This window comes from Mastomys coucha, unplaced genomic scaffold, assembly GCF_008632895.1.
Source record: "Mastomys coucha isolate ucsf_1 unplaced genomic scaffold, UCSF_Mcou_1 pScaffold19, whole genome shotgun sequence".
Classification (NCBI taxonomy): domain Eukaryota; kingdom Metazoa; phylum Chordata; class Mammalia; order Rodentia; family Muridae; genus Mastomys; species Mastomys coucha.
The window spans coordinates 1,844,182-1,860,733 of NW_022196901.1; the positions used below are offsets into that span (position 1 = coordinate 1,844,182).

General features: G+C 41.3%; 1 protein-coding gene across 9 annotated transcripts in view; it reads right to left on the reverse strand.

Annotated features, from left to right (window-relative positions):
• Cdk14 (cyclin dependent kinase 14) overlaps positions 1-16,552 on the reverse strand; it is a 596,871-nt gene that overhangs the window by 102,989 nt on the left and 477,330 nt on the right. For 8 of the 9 annotated variants that reach the window (XM_031379952.1, XM_031379953.1, XM_031379950.1 and 5 more), the window contains one exon: positions 11,615-11,758. In XM_031379952.1, the coding sequence (XP_031235812.1) occupies positions 11,643-11,758 (116 nt within the window). In that variant the 3' untranslated portion in view covers positions 11,615-11,642. Of the gene's footprint in view, positions 1-6,790; positions 6,891-11,614; positions 11,759-16,552 lie in introns of those variants that run through there. The other variant, XM_031379951.1, reaches the window with a different exon arrangement.

Below are 16,552 nucleotides of genomic sequence, written 5' to 3' on the forward strand. Positions count from 1 at the left end.
CAGCTGTGGCTTCTTAAGTGAAAGGTGACAGCCTGAGAAACCACTACAGAAAACCAAGCAATTTAAATATTTATTGTTTGCCAATCTATCTATCTATCTATCTATCTATCTATCTATCTATCTATCCATCCATCTATCTGTCTGTCTACCTACCCACCTACCTATGAATCTATCTACCTACCTGTTATCTATCTATCTACCTACTTATCATCTATCTTCCTATCTATCATTTGTCTATCACCTATCAATCAATCAATCTATCTATCTATCTATCTATCTATCTATCTATCTATCTATCTATCTATCTATCTAGTGGTTGTTTGTGCCTAGCACTAAGGAGAAACAAAGCAAAACAAAACAAAAACCACCTCACAGACCCATAGATCTGAGGTACACCTCTAGTCCCCAGCTAAAAAAGTGAACTGACAATGATTTCTTTCAAAATTCATTCATTTTTCTAATTAATCTGCCAGTTATTAACAAACTGAATTACTGTGATAAAGTTCATTTTAGGTGAACTATTCTCATATATGTGTATGTGCATGTCTATGTGTATATATATATATATATATATATATATATATATATATATATATATATATATTTATAATCCCTTCAAGGCTAGTTTCTGGAGTGTACAATTAAACTCTCAAATGAAGAGATTCTTGATTTGACAGATCTAATGCAGTACAACTTGACAGAATAAGCAGTATATAACGCTAAGCTTTTTGTGTTAGATACAGAAGAGAATACATTTTGCACTGGTGTGTTGATGGGGAGGGTTTAGGAGTGCAGTTCACAGTACACAGCCATCTGAGGCTGCTTCATAAAACAGTCTTGGCTATTCAATCACGGCCTCATAAAGGGTCTAGATACTTGCGGGGAAAGGCGAAGACATTTTGACCGCGTGCTTCCTCAGTAGACTCAGGGTGCTGAGGAAACATCCTTCAGTGTTCAGCCAGGCAGACCTGCAACGGAGGCCCCTAAGACTAACACAACAGCACAATGATCTCCAAGCAAAAGGTAAATGCTATCCTAAAACTTCCAATACAATTAATGTGGGTAAAGCATCCACACCAAGACCTATTTCAGCCATTGCAAAAACCACCGGGGTTTCCTTGGGGCTGGTCCAGGAGTGCCTGCAGGAAGAAGCTTCTCTGCTCTGTCACTGTGCTCCCTTTTAATAAACTCTCTCTGGGAGTGTATCTTACTGTTTAGTTTTGTTTGTAATCTGTTGGCTGTAGATAAACTCGAGGTGAACTGTCATCCGGTCTGTAATGAAATTGGAAAGCTTCCCCTTTAAGAGAAGCAACGATTAAGCAGTGAACCATGTACCAAAATATGATGTAACTGTAGTCGAATGTACTTCCCATTTTGACTCGGGTCACATGTAAATATATCAGAAAGCGTAGGATCTCCCATGTCAACGAGATTGCGCGTAAATCGAGAACCCTGGTTTGATTTGTGTGGTGTTCCTAAGCAGTGGGCATAAACACACCGGTCCTCTTAGGATTCTGCATGCAGCTAAGCTAGTCCTCCACACCAGCCGGGGAAAACAGCCTTCTCCTTTTCTAAAGATGTCTGTCTCCTCTGTTGCTGTGGAGTCGCCACCATTGCGCAGATGAAACATTTCAGAGTATGTCAGCTTTAATTAGTGTCACATGACCCAATCATTTTCACAGTTAAGAATAAAGAAGTTTGCATTCTTTAAACCCGAAGCTCAACCTGCAGATTATGCTAAGTTGCTTCATTCACAATCCACACTCCTTGGCTCATGTCAGGAGGACAGCGTTTGTCCCCTCTAGTGATAAACAAATTATACATGAAATCAATTCCACTTCACAATCCTCGTCCCTATTGGGTATTATCTTTCCTTCCTTGCTCCCTCCAGTTAAGCCTGCATCCTGTAACTAGCTAATGAGCTGAGGGCTTTCTGTTCCAGGTGGCACCCCCTGCCTGGAAGTCATGACATTTCCCATTTCGAATGCTGCTGGCATTTTTCCACAGCTCCTGCTAACTAGCCTTTTTGACCTGCACTAAGAGGAACTCATCTGATCGAATCCTCTAACCTGCCAATCACTCCAGCAAATGATCTCCACAGTCACTCCCAAGGCAGGGATGGAAGGAGGGGGAGAGAAGAAAAGGAGAGAATGAGGGAGTTGGTGAGGGCCGCTGCCTCTGCCGCTACCTAATGAGAATACTTGAAGTCTCTGAGGCAGCTGAAACACTGAAAAACTGGTGGGAAAATCAGGGCACAACTGAATGCCTGGCTCTGTAATTACTGATTTCTCTCCATCCTGAGATCATTTTGAGAGCAACACCTCTGAGATGTGCCAGTTTCTAAAGAACACAGGAATACCCCACCTTACCCAGAGAGAATAGATTCGTTTTCTCCTGCCACTATCGATGTGCAACCCTCATAATCCCACTCTGTCAAGCAGCATCCTTTGCAGAATTAATTATGTGCTATAAGCTTGTTAAGTGTGCATCTGTAAACCAGGATGATTATAATGTTTGTCACAGCCAACACAAGCCCTCTTGCTTTTTCCCTCAGGCATATTTTAATGCTGCTATGACTATGGATGGTGCTTGATGAAGCTTGAAAACAAAAGTGAACAGGTAGGATGGGGCTTACCGTCATGTTTAGGAAGGCTTAACTCCTGAAACTCACAGACCTTAGTAATTTGAGCAGTTTTGATCAATGGGGCAAAGTAGTTTTTTTTTCTATTTTCTTTTTCACATTTAGATGTATGTATTCAATTACACTCACAGAATAACCCAATTAGCTCACAAAGAAGGGTCCAGTGGGTGGCTTATTGTCCATGGATCACAAGTCTGTGTATTTTCCTATGGAGATTTGTTGACTGAGGAAAAGATACAACATAATTATGTGTTATCGTTACACTGCTGTATGTAATAAGTACTGTACATGATCTAGTTGCACATGATAATCACACATCTTTCCCATTTATAGTAATTAAGCCAGTAACCTCATTCACAATTACCATGTAATTGAAGGTATTTTGCTAATTGCATTGAAAATTATAATCCAGAGCAATTAAAAATCCAACGGCACTACACAGAACACAAACTACTATAAAGGAATAGTGATAAATCCTAAGGGAGACTCTCACCCAAGTAAGGGAGCTAGCGGTTCAGTGTTTGGCTTATATATTCTACCCGTTCCTCTAACTTTATATTGTTTTAGTTTTTCTAGACCTTACACAGTATTTCCAGAGGTGGAAAAATAAGTGTTAATCCACATGTTGTTACTTCAACATTCTATGTCTATAGAAAAATCACTCTTTGATGTGTAGCACTGAGTGTGTATGTGTGTGTATGTGTGTCTGTGCATGTGTGTGTGTACTAAAACAGCAGCCATTCTAAGTTCCAATAGAGACTCATTAAATGACTCATTTGCACAATTTCATATTCTTAAAACTTTATTCACAGAAGTATCTCAGAGTACTGCAAACATTTTGTTACTTATACTTGAAGTAACTTAGCTAAAATGTTTAACTTCACTTACTGGAATTCACTTGGGTGAGGTTTTCATTATGTGTCCTAGAATATTAGTCTGATTGAAGCCTTCATTTTGTGCCTGGGTCTCAATGGCTACGCATCTGATCCCATTACCCACTCAAATAAGGCTCCCATGAGAGGATGGCCTCAGAGCGAGTGAGGAGCATGGTCTGCCCGTCAATGAGTGCAGTTCTGAGCTTCCATCTAGTGTTCCATCTCAACTATGTCATCTGTATACTGTCCTCCATGCATTAAAACATCAGCCAAGACCAGCAGTCTACCTGGCCCAAACAGCCTCGTTTTATGCTCAGACACTTCCTAGAGTGCCAGCAGCCCGCAAAGGCAGTCTGGGGGCAGGGGAGGGAACTCAGCTGCTATCCTAGTATTAATAATGCAATACTGTGCACTTAGAGCACAGACAATTTCTTCTGTACTCGCAAGTCCGTAAGAATCAACAACATTAAATGAAAAGGAAAAATGGAGTTCCTGAGCTGATGATAACTACAAGCCACAGGTGGGGCCATATGTTGTAAAATACAGTTTGGTTATTAGTTACTCACACCTGTGCCTCTACACAAAGGCTTTCCTCAGACTATAGTGTTGGCAAACAGTCCCTAAGAAATTGATTTGGGCTTTGTACTGCCAGAAGAGGCAAGCTGCAAGTGTTTTCTCTGTCCAATTCATAGTTTCAACCTTCTCTAATCTGGAAATGCTAATTCACAGACACACACACACACACTACACAAAGAGAATTTGTTTGGGATCCATGGACTAATGAGCCAGTTTGTGGAGCATCAAATCAATTTTTTTCAGCTCCTTAAAAAACAAAAATGTCAAACAACTAAAATACCCCAAACAAATGTGCAAAAACAAAAACCAGCTAAATAAACAGATTAAAAAACACCCCAATCTTAGGATGAAACAAAGGAAATGAAGGTCAAAAACTATCATTATTTGTATTATTAAAAGGATCACTCCAAATCATTTGTTTTTAAGATGTATTAAGATGTCTAAACAATATAGTGTTTAGGGTAGACATCATATGAATTATATTCAGTTTAGAAAAATAAAATGTATGTTCACATTTATGTATGGCACAGAGATGGGATAGAAAAAGAGAGAATTATGTTTAGGCAAATGAGTGAGGGAATCTTCATAAACTTCCCCACAGTATTTCTGCGAGTTTGTTACTTCAACACAAAACAAACTTTACAAACACACTCCTGAAACACACTGGGAACTTTTTCATTCTGCTTTTAGGTAGTCGAGGCCTAAACCTTTTGCTCACCCACTTGTGGAGTTGTGGTGGTGAAGATGCAGAATGCAGATCAGAGGTGCCCGAAGAGAGGGATGGAGAAGGAAAGGATAGAAGAGGCCAACTTCTCCATCCTGTCTGAAGCCCATAATAGGAGACCAGGGACTCCTCAGCATGGAAGAGAGCTAAGCCTACAGGGGTATCCAACCACTGACATTGCAACAAGGGGCTACATATTTGTAGGGCTGCTTTCATAACCAGTCTGGAGTTCATGTGTTCATCCCATTACGGGAAAGGGCCTGAGGTAGGTGGGTAGAAAACTAAGCAGGGTTGAAGGTGCTTCTCAGTCCAGTGCCTACGGCATGCCTCATGCATCTGTGCTGTGTAGCTCTGCCTTGCTTTTCCCTTCCAGCTGGAGCAAGGACAGCAACCAGGGCTCTCTTCAGATGAGGCCTGAGAGGCTGTTTGGGCTTGCTTCTTCTGTTCCTATTATTTCCACAAATGTTGCCAACTATTCAAGACAAAAGAAATTATGAAACTCCAGCGGCTGGAGAAGAAACACTTACTGGATCACACAGAGAATAACAGTCCTGGCAACAAGAAGAAAGACAGTGATTGTCCTTCTCCAAAAGGAAACCTAGACTGAACCAATGAATAAGGATGGTGATACATCTGAATAGCCATCCTCTCCATTTGTTAAGTGAGACGGGGACTTAACAAAAATCCTTCACCAAAAGCCCCAAATATCTCACAGTGAGGATCTGCAGTATCACATTCAAATAGCCTTCCTCTTGTTCCACACAGCTAGGCCAATGTACATTTGAAGCACATGGTTTGCTTCTTTCCATCACTGAAACTTTTGGGCTGGACGAGTTCAGAGCTGCATTTTGAGGGGTCTTTATGAACAGGCTGGCCACCCAACTCACAGCTAAGTGGATTGGACCGGTGTGGAGAGCTTTTGGGGTTACTTGGCAGGAATATGACATTGGCCAAGGACAAGGGAACAGGCTTCAGACAGGGATCTGACATTGGGCCATCACAAGGAGTAAGCTCAGGCAGGAATCTAATTTCAGGCAAGAGTCTGACTTTGGGCTAGGACAGGGAAGTGGGCTCAGATATCTTGGTCATCCTTATAAGCCCTCAGAAACAGTGGTCACGGGACTTTGTCTATTGCCTTGCTTGTTCCTTGACTATTTGTATTTATTGTACTGCTCGCCCTGATTACTTGCATGTAATTAAAATGGTATAAAAGTGGATTGGGAAAACATAAACCTGCCTCAGCCTCAGAACTGGCTAGGGTCATGATACAATGTTGTCTAACTGCCTTTTTTCTTTTTAATCCTCACCCCTGGGCTGGAGAACCTTTGACTGACTGAGCTGGCTTGGTCACACTGGGCTCAGTTCTGATCTAGAAGCAGCCTTGGAATCAGCCAGTAGCTCGTAAAGGGACGGTTCACCCAGTAGCCTCAGTCTCCACTTCTGAAGGCAGTTATACAAATCAGAGCAGCTCTCTAGAAGGGTTTTAGGATCCAAGGCAGTAAGAGATCAGCGGCAGACGCCTCCAGAAACAGGACAAAGGGAAGAGAGAGAGGATGGATCCATGGGTAAGCAGAAGCAAGGCAGCAGAAGCTACAAGGTGTAGGGAAGACGAAGACAATATGAGCTGACACAGACCATAAAAGTGAGCCACCACAAAGTCGCAGTACAGAGGAGAGCCTTGGATGGCTCTATCTCCTGGAGCAGTTTCCAGAGTCAATATGGCAGACAGATTAAGGCTACTGCTGGTTTCTGCCTGACAGTACTATCTTTTGTGAAGCTTGTTTGTGCAGCTACATATAGGCTGCCCATCTGCCTATATGTAGCTAACTGAGGAAGCCACTGTGGCACTTCAGTGGAGTTATGCCTCTTGCTAACATCATCTCTTGTGGTGGGTACCAAGCTTTGTGTCTTTCCATACCTCTAATGTAACTCAGACACCTGGCTCTGGCTCTGTTCCTTTTTGCTCTGGCCAAGTGCCTCTTTCCTCACAGTCTGGGTTCTTCTGAAGCAATTGTCATCTAGCTCCAAGATACAGTCTTCTGCAATGAATTCAGTTCCATTTTCTTGATTTTTCCTTAAATAGGTGGATAGGAGAAGAGTTCTCCATCAGTGTTGTCCAGAAGAGCACTGTGAGATCCCTGCCTGGTCTCAGACAGGACGTCGATGCACTGTGAGATCCCTGCCTGGTCTCAGATAGGATGTCTATGCACTGTGAGATCCCTGCCTGGTCTCAGACAGGACGTCGATGCACTGTGAGATCCCTGCCTGGTCTCAGACAGGACGTCGAAGCATGTCAACTATCCAGCATGAGAAATTCTAGCAAGGAAGAGATATTTAAGGTGAACTGAAATTAAATTCAATAATTTTAAATGGGCATGCAGGTCCTGCATTGCACACTATGACACCATTCTTTCTTATGGAAAAGGAAAAAGGGTGGGATGAGGAGAAGGATAACAAATAGTCCTGCATCATGGTATAAAATGCTATTTTCCCAGTTTATCTTTACCCTGTCCTGACTCAAGTAAGTTGGTGATTTTATCTTATAAACAGGTAATCCCCGAATAAGTATTGAATTCACTATCTATGTTCCCCTCAAGTTCTTACATGTTTTTTAAAGAATCTAAAATGTGAGTACTGTGTTTCTGTCATTTTCTCTCACCTTTTCCTCTTTCCAACCCACCCCCTGTTCCCCATTTATAGCCTCTGTAATTATTGTAACACACACATAAACATGCATGTTCACACCACCCCAATAAATACATAAATAGAACAAACTGAACCCATTCAGTTTTGCTCCGTTGAATATGTGTTTAGAGGTGACCACTAGATATTACATAACCAATTAGGGAGCTTATCTCAGAGGACAATTTATTTTCCCTCTCAGTAGTAAGTTAATGACCACTGGAGTTTGTTAAAATACTGATTCGTGAACCCTAGATAATGGGTTGGAAAGCTCTGCAGGAGTTTGGTATCCCAGAATATGAGATGCCTATTTTCAGAAAGTGTGGCAGCAGCACACTGGGTCATGAATAGACTATGGCAAATAAACAACATACTAAGTAAAACAAAACCATCAGTGTTTTGTCAAAACGTAGTCAATGAACTGCTTCAATGAAAACTCTTGAACAGTTCATTGCTTTTAATCTCTTTACCTAACAGATCACTTTGAGGAAATGACTGTTCACTGACTGGGGTAAGCAAAGTGAGGCTAAAACCTTTTTTCATTGTCATGTAATTCTTAAGTAATGTGCACCAAGAATGAAGATATGCTGAGACAGAAGGAGATCACCAAAGTATGCATATATATAATCTCTTGCAATTGAGCCAAACAGCATTACTTCATATGCTAGACAAATATTTGAAAAGTTACTATGAGTTTAATGGAGTCCAAGACAACTGATTCACTAAGAAGGGGTGTGTGTATATCCTTATATTATTTAAAAAGACAGTGGCCAACCCTCTCTATGCCAGTTTAGCACAATGAAAAAAATGAGCTCAGCATAGGCTTATGGTTGGTATCACTATACAAGTAAGTGTGACTAATGGATGTGATATTCCATATTACCAGTGGTATTTTCCATGATGAATGTTTTCTATGTACAGTTGAAACTCACTTGGGTTTTATTCAACTCCCATTGGTAACCAAATGAGTGGGAACAAGCTATGAAGTAGCTAAAATGGCTAGAGAATAAAGAACCAAAGGGAGCTCTGTAGTGATCACTGGTGTCAGCTATCCTATTCTTAACCCTGGCACTTGTGGCTTGCTTTTCATTTAATTTTGCTACAAAACTCTAAAACCCAATTGCTTTCTTCTACACAGCAAAGTGCATCTCATTAGCTTTTCTACTAAGGACAATTTATGCAAATCCGACATTATTAGCTAAATAATTGAAGTGACCTTAGTTTGCAAGAAAGGAAATAATGTAGCATTGGGGTACAGGAGAATTATTAGGACTTGGAGCATTCTTGCATGCCCTGTCTCTGTCATCTCAAAAGCAGCATGACACAATCCAAGTTCCACACCAAGAGCCTGCTGGTCACAAGAGAGAGGTGGCCAAAACTCTAGCCTGGGCTCAGACTACCTCAGCTCCCGGTCTCTTCCCCTTATTCTCCTTTTCAGTCACCATGGGTGTTACCAAAAAAGTCAAGACAGTTCAGGGAAATTAAGTATGTCACAGACTCCAAACAGGTGATGAATAAATTTAAAAACAGGAAAAAAAAAATCAAAGACTAGAGGATTATACCTTTTTTTTTCTGAGATTTATTAACATGATTTTTTGTTGTTGTTTCATAATGTCTTTAGTTTGAAATTCATCTACTGGACAGAAAAATGCCATGCAAAATGTTGTAGGGACTAATAAAATATTTGATCTCCAACATGGACATGTTTGGTAAAATAAGAAACTAAGGTCACTTGCTCTGTCGACAGCAGCATGCTGGGTTTCCTGCAGCTTTTCTGAAAAGACTGGAGGTGTTTCTTTAGCAGCCTGCTGAATCAGATGTGCTCTGTGGACCAACAGTATTGAAGCCTTCAACGCTGAAGTGACAAAAATAACACTCAGAGAGAGAATACTTGTACTGTTATCAGACAAGTGTAGAGAAACTTGTCCACTGTGAAGCTAAGCCTGGATCCAGAGTGAGGAAGTGGACTGTGAGCTTTGCAAGCACTGCTGGCTCCAATCCCGAGCACGTTGGAAGACCTCTTTTCAATGTTTTGAGTCTTTCTAGGCAATGCTCTGTCCAGTCAGCTCCTTCTGACTTTACAATAATAAGCTGATCTGAAACACATCTTTGCAGCTTTGGGTAGATCCGGAGAGTCAGATGAGCCAAGAAGAGAGGACATGCAGGCTCAGTCCTGCCACTAAAGTTCAGGCTTGCTTGTGCATGTGAGTCAATAAAACAGAGCCAGTTTTCCTTCTTCTTCTACTGAAGTAGCTGAAGGGTTTATAACGAGGGAGCTAATACCATTGAAATGTGCACACTACATACACTCTTATGAATCACACCATTCTCAGAACCATGAGGCTACAGGTCAGAAACTGCTTAGACTCAGAGCCACAGTCTATCTGACCATTGCAATTCAGAGTGGGCCCCAGATGATACTGACTTCATATACAATGGCCTAAAGAAAGCCGTCCTTTCTCCCATGGTTTAGTAGCAGTATCGACTGGCCAGCTACACTTTAATCAGGAGCTTTTTTTTCCCTCTTCCAAAGCAACATAAATTCCTGCCACATCCTTAGGCTAGCAAAATTAATCTCCATGTTGAGGGCATAAAAAGCTAAGTTCCAAAATGGCTGAGGATACTGGCAGGTGTATCACAGAGCTGTGTGCACCATCTTTGCTATGAATCCACTTTGCTTCTTACCGTATTTCCAAATAGGAGAGAATCAGGCTATTCCCCCAAATTAAAAAAAATAAAAGTCAAGCATGGTAGCTCATACTTGTAACCTTAATGGTAAGGACGCAAGGACATGAGGATATCTAAGGATGGCTGGACAGTAGCTAGTCTACCTGAGTCAGAGAGTTCTAGGTTCAAGGGAAGATACTGTCTTAAGAAATAAGGTGGACAAAAATTAAGGGGGTATTTGATATCAACCTCTGGCCTACATCACCCCCATCCCCAACCCCCTCACAGACACACACACACACACATACACACACACACACACACACACACACACACACACGAACAGTTCTTCCTGTATTCAGCTCATGTCATTCAACAGTTATGGAACACAGAAAAGCAAAGTACATGCTCTACCAAAACCATCATAGAAAGGTTTCCCCATAAGGGTGAGAAATGGGTAGTGTTGGCATACCATTTTAGTTCCAGTACTCAGGAGGCAGTGGCAAGTGAATCTCTCAGGTCAAGGCTAGCCTGATCTATAGAGCAAGTTCCAGGACAGAAAGGAACCCATGAGAAATCATGCCTTGAAAAAACAAAAATGAAAAACCAAACCAAACTAAACCAAACCAAACCAACCAACCAACCAACCAACCAACCAAAAAACCAAAAAACCAAAAAACCCAGATATCTGTTTCTGGCAACCCAGAAAGACACAGCTTTTCCAACATTACTGTCTTAAACTTGGCACTGGGCATGTGCAATGACTTGACAGGCTGACATGTCTGAACATCACCATGATAGTTTACAGTTCCTACCTGTAAAAACGTAGAGGTCAAAGAAGCAAATTGTGAGACCCAGAGCTTTACCTCAATAGGTCTGTGCCAGGGGCCAGACAGGAATCAGAGCCCATGGAGGGCCTGGCAAGCAGCTTAGCTTAAAACAAGGGCTGTGCGTTTTCTCTCATTACACATGAGATCTTCTGGTGGGACAGAAATGGGGTCATTGCCAGAGTTGCTGATACTTCATGAAAAGCTAGAAATCTAGACTTTTATATGAAGTATCTCAATTTTAAAATGACAGCAAATAATTAAAAAACAAATTGTATTGGCCAAATAAAACAGGTCTGTGGTTCAGGTATAGCTCAAAGTGGAACTTTCCTAAATTCAATGATGAACTCAGAAGTAATTGAGCTAGATGCTCACCATTCAGTGGTTTGCGTGTGACTGTAAGCTAACTTAGAGTCCAGTGCAACATTACTTAGAGCTTAGGAGGTGCCTGAAAACACTGAAATTATTGATTGTTCTCTACCTCAACAAAATGTTTGACACATGCCAGAATAAGTCCACATGACTCATAAGACAGCTTCAGGGAGAAATGAGACTGAAATATTTCATTGAAAACTATTCCAAGTCTACTGCAATTATTCTCCAGTGAAGCAGGACCTCTTACCTGTGCTCTCCTGAGAATGCTGGGCTCGTCAGTGTTTGCTGTTCGATAGGCTTTTCCCATAACTATTGTTTTTTCCAAAGGCCCTCATGCTCTCTCCAGCTTCGGGCTGCAATCTCACATTTGGGACAGTAAAAATAGAAGACACTGTGGAGAGAATGAAATGTTTCCATTTACATATTTATACACATGTTGACATCTTATTTAAAGAGGAAAAGAAGACATCAACTCCATCTGGATGTCCAGCATGTGAAACACCGTGGTATGTGTCAGTGTTCGAAATGCCAAGTGGCCAAAGGTGTGCACACAACTATATGCATTTATACATGTACACATACATACAAATTTGCATGAGGTAGAGCCACAGCTCCTGTTTCACTGATCTTAGAACGATAAACTTGGATTGAGAGACAAATCTTTGCCATCTTTTAAAATTCATTCGTAAGAGGAGTCCTTTTTTTTAAAAAAAAGATTTATTTATTTTATATACGTGAGTACTCTGTTACTGTTTTCAGACACATCAGAAGAGGGCACTGGATTCCATTACAGATGAATGTGTGCCCCTATGAATGGTTGCTTGGAATTGAATTTACAACCTCTGGAAGAGTTGTCCACTGAGCCATCTCTCCAGCCCGTGAGAGAAGTACTTTTTGACTCTATCATTTCCTGGGAAATTCCAGAAGGGGCTAGTGGCAGTGAGAAGACTGTGAGTTTCATCAGAACTTTTCAGTGTCTTACAGATGGCTAAGTGGAGGAGCTAAACAGTCGGTTGAATGTGAGAGTCAGTGAGCTAGGGTTCCAATGGGACTTTTAGAGTCAGTATCAGTGTGTGGATGATATTTAAATCTCGAGGCTGGATGACATAGCTCAGCTCTAGGGAATGAACCAGATAGAAAGGTCTAAGGAGAATTCATTGGGGACTCACAGCATTCCTTAGCCTGCCTGGCAGATCAGAGAGTTTGCGAAGGAAAGTTGCAGGAGGTGAAAGTCAAACCATGAAAGAATCCTACCCCTGGCAACCAAGGGAAGGAAGTGTTAATAGGAAAAGGTGCCAGATAAATGTGCCTAATTCCACTGCCAGATCAAGGTGAAAGCTGGGAAAGCCCCAAAGACAGAGGGGTTGAAATAGCCATATAGAGGTTTTTGCCACCTATTAGAAAACATTCAAGATGGAACCCAAAAAGGAAAGGGCAGAGCTGTTCAGCTGGTCAGCAGGGTGATGCAAGCTTCAAATCCCAGCATTAGGAAGGCAGAGACAGGTAGGGAGTGCTGGGAGTTCAAGGCCAGTCTAGTCTATATGTAGGACAACCTTGTCTCAAATAAATTCAGTAGTAAAAAATAGGTGTGCTTGCTATGTTCATAAAAAGATAGCATGACACTACATAATAGCATCGTGCTGTTAGGGTGGATGAGGCTACAAGCACTAGCTCTAGAAAGGTCCTTCAGGTCTCCCATGCCTTCATCAGCTTTCTCTCTGAATGAGGAATTGGGAGTACAGAGGGATGAAGACCCATGATCACAGTTGCCTGGCCAGGACCTGTGGAGCTTATAGCTGGGGTGTCTGATTCCCAGCTCATTGCTTTCCACACCCGACCAATTTGCTGGCCTTCTTTTAGGAGATTTGAGTTTTGTAAATTAGCAAATGAATGTAATAAAATCAAGGCCTCTGTGCTATGAACTGTATTTTGTTCATTTACTTCGACAAGGATAGTTCAGCTTCAATTATTTATGTAACTTGATAGTATACACAGAGAATGCCCTGTGGTGTGCTTGGGGAAACTAATGAATTTTTTTTTCTAAATCAACCCTCTATTTATTTCCCTGCAATTAAATTCTCATGAAGAAGTAGAGCAAGGCTATTGGGATTTGGGGACTGTAGAATGACGCTGTTACCATCCCTGGTCAGCCTGGCTGCTAGAGAGATCCCTTTGTAATCCCATAATTACTTTTGCTTCATGCATTTATTCTATTTCCTGCTCTGGTGACAATAATATTTTGCTTCTAAATTTTCTTATTTCATAACTACAATAAATGTTCACAGATCTAAGGTGCTTCAATGGCCATTTTGAAAAGTATGTTGACTTTTCCTATACTCCTATCAGGACTTGGCCATTCACAACATACTTCTATGTCTATACTTCCTATCATGGTTCCTGGTGAATCCGGATCAGCCCTATCAGCTGTATTATCTGTTCCCTGGTGGTCACTTCCCTACGAGGTCCAGTTGGCCCAATTCATGCTCATGCCCATGTGGACTATACATTCCCACAGGGACCGACTACTCAAAGCAGGTTGAGGCTGGAGCCCCAGCTTCTTTTAACTTGACTTCAGCTTCTGCCTTAAGTGTTTTCCTTTTGTGGACATTCTACTAAATCATAAAGTGCTATGAAGCATAACAGCATAACTTGTGCCTCCTTCATGTTTCCTGTTAGTGCCTCAGCACTGATGTATTGGTATCTGGTGATGGGACCTTTGGGAGGGGATTAAAACATAGATGACCTCAGGAAGGGGGTGGTCCTCATGATGGGATTAGTAGCCTTGTAAGAAGGAGAAAAAGTCTCTGTATCCTGTAAGACCAAGCAAGAGGACCTCTGGGAGTCATGAGGACAGCCCTTGCTAGGAACAGAATTAGCCAGCACTTTCATCTTGAACTCTACACCCCTGGAGCTGTAAGAATAAATACCTGTTGTCTCAACCTCCCCCTGTCGTGCTATTTCCTTAGGACAGTGTGAGTTGACCAAGACAGCCAGGATCTTGGAATTGGTGAACCATCAGTTCCAAGTTGGCTGCAAACACATTCCTTCCTGGGTTCTGCAGTATGCCTTGACAAATGCATTACCCCCCTGACCCCCAAACTCCCTTGAACAGGAAGATGTGAGAGTTCTGAGGTGTCACAATTTCTGCCATTTACCAGACAGTGAACTTTACAAAAAAAATCTATACTAATCTGAAGTTTAATACAAAGAATCTCAAGAATTTCCAAGTACTGTCAGCTGAATACTCACTCAGACAAGAGTCACACAGCCCAGTCATTCACTTAAAAGAACTAATTCCCAAAGTCACATAAGTCTGGAGATTCTTTGTTTTGCAAACATGTTTACAAGGGCAGCCACGTTGTTCTAAATGGAAATGACTATAGTATTTAATACTGGGATTGTCCTTTCTGTGAATCGATTTACCCTTCATAATGATTATCTTCTCGACACAGAAATAGCATTCCTGTAACTCAAAATTGTTACTGGAGGCATTTAGTAGAATCTCGCTTTAAAAATATAATGATTTTTCATCTTTATTCTCCCCCCTTCAAAAGGTTTCACCGCTCGTGATGTTTAACGTTCTGCGGAGACGTGTTTCTGCCAATGAATATCGCCTTATGGTTATGCCTCTGCAAATAGCCTGCTGTGAGCTGATAAAGGGATTAATGCAGCCAAAATTCTTAATCTGTGAAATTACAAATTAAATTCTCATATTAAAAATACCACCCTGAGGTATTTTTTGTGGTTTTAATTCCCCTCTGGTGTTCTGCATACATTGTGCTTGTTAATGACAGGGACAGGGCTGTCTCGGTTGGCAGGCTGCTGTTCCGTGATAATGTGTCGGCATTTACTCCCTGACAGCGACTGGATTTAACCACTGGCTGATAAACTACGTGGCAAGTGGGTAATAAGTCCATATTAACAGGAAAGTACTACTACAGAATCGGGAATTCGCAGACCCTCAAAATGCTGGCTTAAACTCCACCATCAAGTCAGATAGCATTGAGCTGTCACCAAGCAGGTCAAGGTGGAAGTTACGCTGCATGGGAGAAATAAGCCCCATTTTTTGAGTACAGTAGGTTACAACACCGTGAGCCCACGTCTCCCTTTTGTCTTTTCCAGCATAGGGAGAGGCGTGATCCGTTCTTTCTTTCCCCCCATAGGTCTAAGCCTTGCATTTTCCTTTAAAGTTTGGAATCACTGTTATAATCGAGGATCGATCTTTAGAAAGGAAGTAAGATAGATGATAAAAGGAATATAGGCTGGGAATGCTTGAGATACTAATGAGGATTTGGAAGCACGAGGGGAGCAGTAGGTCAATACATCTATAGCGACCTTGGTGGGGACAGGCGAGGAAGCACGCATGAGTGTGAGTAAAAAGAGAAAAGTTAGGTTAAGAAGACTCAAGGGAGTTGTTACTTAGGATTTAGTTCCAAAAGAAAGGGTGACTGTGACTGTTGCTATGGAGAATCCAATACTGCAGGGGTAGTCATAAATTCCAGAGACAAAGGAAGTAACTTCATGTCTACTATAAGTGATGTATGCATGAGAATTAATAAATGCATTATAAATATTTATGTATCTATGCAGTATGCTATTTTTAAGGCAATCAAGAAATACGAAATATCTCTAACGGGTCTTTGGAACATATCATTACTGAATAAAAATATTCCTACTGCTGCCACAGTGTTTTCCAAAATTTCACAAGAATTCTCTTTCACACTTGGGAAGAAAACTGAGATCCTCCCAGTCATAAATCCTTCCCCAAATACTTTAAATGTAATTGAAAAAGCCTGTGTAAATATGAGCACTTTTGTAAAAACAAAACAAAAACCCACCCAGGAATGTGTTTTGTTTTAAAAAGATCTAGAGAAGAGCTGTCTGTACAAATACCAAGAGCATGTGTAGTTAAAATGAGTTACATGTCTTCTGTTCTTACATGTCAATTCAGTGTGTTTGGCAACTGCCAGCTCTGCTCTTCAGCTCACTGCCTAGCAGTGCTTTTGAAGGTTATTGTTACAACCAAGATGGTCTCTGAAAATCAAACAGAAATGAATCATTTTTCCTCTGTGTACTGCAGCCAGTTAAAATAGTACTGTATGCAGAAAGCACTAAATATGTAAATCATATTTTCCTTTTCCTTTATGACTGCTCAGATCATTTTTTTGGACACACACATAATCAA